Source organism: Moschus berezovskii, chromosome 5 (genome assembly GCF_049115385.1).
Source record: "Moschus berezovskii isolate FMDL1 chromosome 5, NW_MosBer_1.0, whole genome shotgun sequence".
Lineage (NCBI taxonomy): Eukaryota > Metazoa > Chordata > Mammalia > Artiodactyla > Moschidae > Moschus > Moschus berezovskii.
Genome location: NC_142464.1, coordinates 97108850 through 97115262, shown reverse-complemented (window position 1 = coordinate 97115262; position 6413 = coordinate 97108850). Strand labels below are relative to the sequence as shown.

Here is a 6413-nt window from a genome sequence, read left to right as displayed (position 1 = left end):
CTGGAAAAACCATAGCCTTTGGCATAGTCAATAAATATAATATATATATATATAAATCATGAAGATATTTTATAATGTCTAGTTCTATGCTCAAAACTCATTATGTATTTACACTTTCAGCTTATCTCATGTTTTTTATTGAAGTATAATTGATTCACAATGTTGTGTTAATTACTGCTGTACAGCAAAGTAACTCAGTTATGCATGGATTCTTTTTCATGTTCTTTTCCATTATGCTCTGTCACAGGATATTGAATATAGTTCCCTGTGCTGTACGGTAGGACCGTGTTGCTTATCCATTCTATATATACCAGTTTGCATCTGCTAATCCTAAACTTCCAATCTAGCCCTCTTCCACTACCTGTCTATTCTCTATGTCCATACCTCTATTTATGTTTCATAGATTAATTTGTGTCATATTTTAGATCTTATACATAAGTGATGTCATATGGTATTTGTCATTCTCTTTCTGACTTACTTCACTTAGTATGATAATCTCTAGTTGCATCATCTCACTTTTTAATAACCACGCTTTGGGCTCACTAGCCACAGGTGGTTAGTGGCTAGTGTATTGAACTTTACGGTCTTGTATTGAACTGCAGGTGTTTTGGTAATGGGGAGCCACTGATAGTTTTTGAGCCACCTATCACAGTACTCATACTGTGTTGCTTTTCAACAGCTTAATGTGTTATGGTTCTCAAGATTATTTGGGGAAGAAAAAAACTAAAGTAGAAGGCTGTTTATTTTATTATGTAAATATTCCAGGCATAATTTTAAAAAGCTTAAACTAGAGTAATAGAAATTGGAGTGAAACAAAGAAATACTAAAGACCTCAGAGGTAAAAATATATAGAATCTGACAAATAGTTGATATAAGTGTGATAGAGATTAAAAAGATTAAAATAGGTAACAATGATTTGTTTCCAGCAAGAAAACTGAGGATGTTAAAAGGAATACTTTAGTATTCCTTCTATTTTATAGATGCTGTTCAAGGTAGTTGTAGGACATCTAAGTAAGAATTCTCATTAGCTAATTGAAGCTGTGAGCCTGTGGTTCAGAATATGGAATAGGTAAAATGTACAGATCTGAGAGAAATATATATGACTGCTGGGGTCATGGGAGACAAAATAGTTAATGAAAAGAGATTAAGCATAGTAAAGGGAATCACCTTGCTGAATGTTTATATGTAAGAGAAGAAAAGAAACTAGTTAAGAATGTGGAGAAGGTTAAGGTTAATACATAGTAGAATACATAATTCTTTTCTGGTGGCTCAAACTATAAGGAGTCTGCTTGCAATGCAGGAAGCCTGGGTTTGATCCCTGGGTCAGGAAGATCCCCTAGAATAGGAAATGGCAACCCTCTCCAGTATTCTTGCCTGGAGAATTCCATGGACAGAGGAGCCTGGCAGGCTACAGCCCATGGGATTGCAAAGAGTTGGACACAACTGAGCGACTACACACACAGAAAACATAGTATAAAATAGATGTCACAAAAATAAAAAAAGGAAGTTTTAAAAAGGAATGTTTAGCAACTTCATATGAAGCAGAGACCCATAGGGATGAAAACACAAAGGGCTTTTATAAAAATAACTGGTTATGTGTCCTTGGCATATCATGAAGCATTGCTTCAACCTTCTCATCTGGACAAAGAGAGGGTGAATGTATATGTCTGTCAAACTCCCTTCAGTGCTATCACCCTGATTAGGTCAGCAGGAATTCACAGGCAGAAAGGCAGTCAGACTTTAAAGCATTATGAAATGAGTAAATGATTAGGAAGGGAAATAGATATGAATATTATGTTAAAATATAATACCTTGAAAGAGAAAACTAATGAAGGGAAAATTCTTTTTTCCTTAGGAAAAGATCTAAGTACATTTGTAGGCAGAAGGTAAGAAACTTATAGAAGTAAGAACAAAAGGTAAATACCAGAAGAAGTATAATAAGTAGAGAAAGCTTGCTGTGGAGGGAAGAGGTGATTCAGATACACAGATTTCCCCAACATTTATTGAATGCCTCCTCTACACTAAGCACCATGTGAGATGTTCTTACAGATGATATCCCATTTAATTCTCATTACAGCTCTGTAAGGGCAGAATCATTATATCTTTTATAAAGGCAGTTGTGGTATTGCTGTTAAGGCCATGAGTTTTGTAGTTAGACTTTCTAGGCTCAAACCTCAGCATATCTAATTAGCTAGGAACACCTGGGAAAGTTGTTTACTTTTTCTTTCACTTTCCTTATCTGTAAAATAATTTCAATCTCGTGGGGGTTTTATAAGCACTAAAGAAATAATGTATCTGAAATCTTTAATTCTTGAGAATATTCTGTTGCAGCAGTTTTCAACTGGGGTAGTTTTGTTCCCAAGGGGATATTTAGCAATGTCTGGAATCACTTTTGACAGGTGCATGCTACTGGAACTGAGTGGGTGGAGACCAGAGATGCTGTTAAATATTCTGCAATGCACAGGATGGTGCCCCACAACAAAGAATCATCTGACACATATGTCAATAGTGCCAAGGCTGAGAAACCCTGTTTTACAGACATTAGCTATTATTACTACTGCTTACACAGAAGGAAATGAAGCATCCTAGAATTTAAGTAACATAGTAAAAATTACACAGTTAAAAAATGATAGAACCAAGTTTGAATCTGTTTTAGACTCACTCCAAGTTTGAATCCAATTCAAGTGCACTTCCCACACTATATCACAATTGGCACCTGAAAGTAAATTTGTACGTATCATCCAGGTCTCGATTTCTTTCTCTTTTTTAGGGAAGAGGATACATTGTGTATTTTTTCCAAGTTTATTGGGAAATAATTGATGTGCATCAGTGTATAAATTTAAGGTACAGTATGATGGTTTGATTTTGATTTATACACATTGTGAAATGATATTAAATCAGGTTGTATTTTCTAATACCATTTTCTAGTAAAAGGAACCAAAGTTTTTAGAGAAATAGCTGATTCCAGGGCTCAGGTAGGAGGTATACAAAATGACCTTGGAATAACATACAGTGCCAAAAAAGTATGGAAGTGCTGAAAAAACTAACCGAACAAACCAAAGCACAGATACCAGTGATGGGAGTATGTCAAATGGCACCAGATTCAACTGAAGAGATCCTGATGGCCAGAATTGGAACAGTTTGAACAATGACATAATATAGTATTGATCCAGAGTATAAAATAAATACCTGTGAGTCCATGATGATATAAATAAATGATTATAAAGGAATAATTTGGGGAGAATAGACAAATCTTCCAAGCAGAAGAATTACAAATGATTTATGTAACTACTCTCCCCCTCAAGAAGCAAGAGACTAACTCCCTACTTCTTAAGCGTGGGATATGTCTAATGACTTCGGTCCAAAGAGAACAGCCTAGAAAAAAATAACTTTACAGGAGAGAAACTTGAAGACACTACCTCAGTAAAGGATCAAGGCTGATATCAACAATAAAGTCATTGTGACAGCATGTACCCTTGATATAATGTGATGAAAAGTACTTTACCTCTGAGCGAGGCCTGGCAGGGCTGGGAGGCCCAGCCAGCGTGTGGCCGCAGCTGGGGAGCCTGAGGCCGGGCGTCGCGCGTAGGCGCTACCCGGCTGGGCCGTGAGCCGGCCGCGGCCTCAGCGGCCTCCCGGATGCCTGTTGGAGCTCTGCGGTGCAGAGCTGAGGCTGCGCCCCGGCCGCAGGCAAGGGTAGAAGGCCAACGGGTCCACTCCCCGATGCGCGGTGGATGCGGCAGTGGCGATGGACGCCCTAGACAAAGAGAGCTTTGCGCTGTCCTCTTCCACCTGTGATGCAGAATTTGATGCTGTGGTTGGATATTTAGAGGACATTATCATGGACGATGAGTTCCAGTTATTACAGAGGAATTTCATGGACAGGTACTACCAGGAGTTTGAAGACAAGGAAGAGAATAAACTCACCTACACACCTATTTTTAATGAATATATTTCTTTGGTAGAAAAGTATATAGAAGAACAGCTGTTGGAGCAGATTCCTGGATTTAACATGGCGGCTTTCAATACAACTTTGCTGCTGCTGCTGCTTAAGTCACTTCAGTCGTGTCCGACTCTGTGTGACCCCGTAGATGGAAGCCCACCAGGCTCCCCTGTCCCTGGGATTCTCCAGGCAAGAACACTGGAGTGGGTTGCCATTTCCTTCTCCAATGTGTGAAAGTGAAAAGTGAAAGTGAAGTCGCTCAGTCGTGTCCGACCCTTAGCGACCCCATGGACTGCAGCCTACCAGGCTCCTCCATCCATGGGATTTTCTAGGCAAGAGTACTGGAGTGGCTTGCCATTGCCTTCTCCGTCAGCATCATAAAGATGAAGTGGCCGGTGACATTTTTGACATGCTGCTCACATTTACGGATTTTCTGGCTTTTAAAGAAATGTTTCTGGACTACCGAGCAGAAAAAGAAGGCCGGGGACTGGACTTGAACAGTGGTTTAGTGGTGACTTCACTGTGCAAATCATCTTCTGTGCCAGCCTCCCAGAACAATCTGCGGCCCTAGGCTCTGGGCTCTTCCTGGACGTCACCAGCTCAATAGACTGGGAGAGGCTTTGGCTAATGATGTCAGAAGAATACATCTTGGAAAGACTGACTCTTCTGCAACTCTTCATTGTTAGGTATTGATGGGTCAGAAGATAATCACCTGACCTTCCTGGGACAAGACATTCTTGGTTTTGGTAACCCTAGTACTCCTCCCCGAGTAGACCCGTCTCTCCAGCTTCGGAGTCTGACTCCTGCAGCAAACCCAAGTCCAGCATTCTACCTGGGATGCCCGTCCCCAGCATTCATGTCGGGGTGTCCGTGTTGGGAAAATTAACCATCATCAACTCTCTTGGCCCAGCAGGCCTTACATGTCCCAGGAGGCTTTTCGTGCACTCACAGCTCTTTGTATGGATCACAGTTTGAGTCCTACAGCCTCAGCGGGGGTTTTGACGGGGAGTAGTTAACTGCAGCTAGCTGTCCATTTCAAGATTTCTGAAAAGCCTACCATCACAGCTAGTAGGAATCAACTTACAGAGATTTCCTTTGCCTAAAAGCTACTTGTGAAAATCAGTTCCATGTGCAGTCTTTGTATCACTGTCTTCTACAGGTCTAGATGTAGTCCCATTGTTTCCATAACCCTTGTTTATGTGTTTCTGAAAAAATATTTTTATAGATGAATACTCAGACTAACCTAGTGGATACAGTCTTGGAACTTCCATGATTACCCACTTCAAGATCAAAGTTATTATATGCTGTGTGCTTTTTAGCTGTTAGTGCTATGAAAGCTAAAATGCTTTCTACCTTGGTAGTCCATTTTACTGGGTGCCAGTGAATGTATGCTGGAAGTAGTCTAAAATATATCCTTTTCTTAGAGTATGTTCATGTTTGTGCAGGTTTACTTAAAACCCTTTCTGTGTAAATCAGCTCCTTAGGTTTGGGGTAGGGGCTCTGCACTTCCTTCTTGGCTGTCAAAATAATCCTACCAAGATAAGTGTTCCATGGTCTAGCTTAGCACGAGTAGGAGATGGCAAATAGCTTTCCTGGTCATCTGCTTAGGTTCAGTGCATTGTCTTATTACAGTGCTGGATAGAACATCACTGGCCGGAAAACATGGGTGAAGGAAAAACTGTAGTAGTTCCATTCCCACTGTGTACTTAGTTTTTTTATTTTTAAAGTAAAAATAGGACTCTCTACTAACTCTTCAGTTGACTTTTTTGGTTTTAAAGGATGAGCTACATGCCATGTGTTTTTCTGTACCAACATGGCACTTATTAAATACTTTTGTACCATGAAAAAAAAAGTACTTTACCTCTGTGGTCGTCCTCCCCAAAATTTATAATCCCTGTGTGATCATTATCCATCTTGGAGATATTTTACAAAATTACAAGAGGAATCTAAGCAGATATGATAATTAATTGTAATGTGGTATCCTGAATGTGATTCTAGAATAGGAAAGGGGCATCAGGTAAAAACAAACGTATGAATAAAGTATAGACTTTCGTTAATAAAGTATTGGGAATTCCCTAGTGAGCCAGTGGTTACTGCCAGAGCCCAGGTTTGATCCCTGGTTGGGGAAGTAAGGTCCTGCAAGTTGTGTGACATGGACAAAAAAAAGGAATAGGTTAATAAAGTGTCAATATTGGCTCATCACTTGTGACAAATGTATCATACTATGGGCTTCTCTGGTGACTCAGTGGTGAAGAATCTGCCTGCATTGCAGGAGATGTGGGCTTAATCCCTAGGTCAGGAAGATACCCTGGAGGAGGAAATGGCAACCCACTCCAATATTCTTGCCTGGAGAATCCCACGGATAGAGAAGCCTGGCAGGCTACAGTATGTGGGGTCACAAAGAGTCGGACATGACTGAGTGAATGAGCATGGCTGCAAGCAAGATATTAATAACAGGAGAAACTGAATG

General features: G+C 40.2%; 1 protein-coding gene across 1 annotated transcript; it reads left to right on the top strand.

Moving 5' to 3' along the window:
• Positions 1-3748: 3748 nt before the first annotated feature.
• On the top strand, positions 3749-4641 carry LOC129561965 (ADP-ribosylation factor-like protein 2-binding protein). Its single transcript, XM_055434868.2, has 2 exons — positions 3749-4036; positions 4314-4641. The coding sequence occupies exons 1-2, from the start codon at positions 3749-3751 to the stop codon at positions 4512-4514; spliced, it is 489 nt and encodes a 162-aa protein (XP_055290843.2). The 3' UTR covers positions 4515-4641.
• The last annotated feature ends 1772 nt before the right edge of the window (positions 4642-6413 follow it).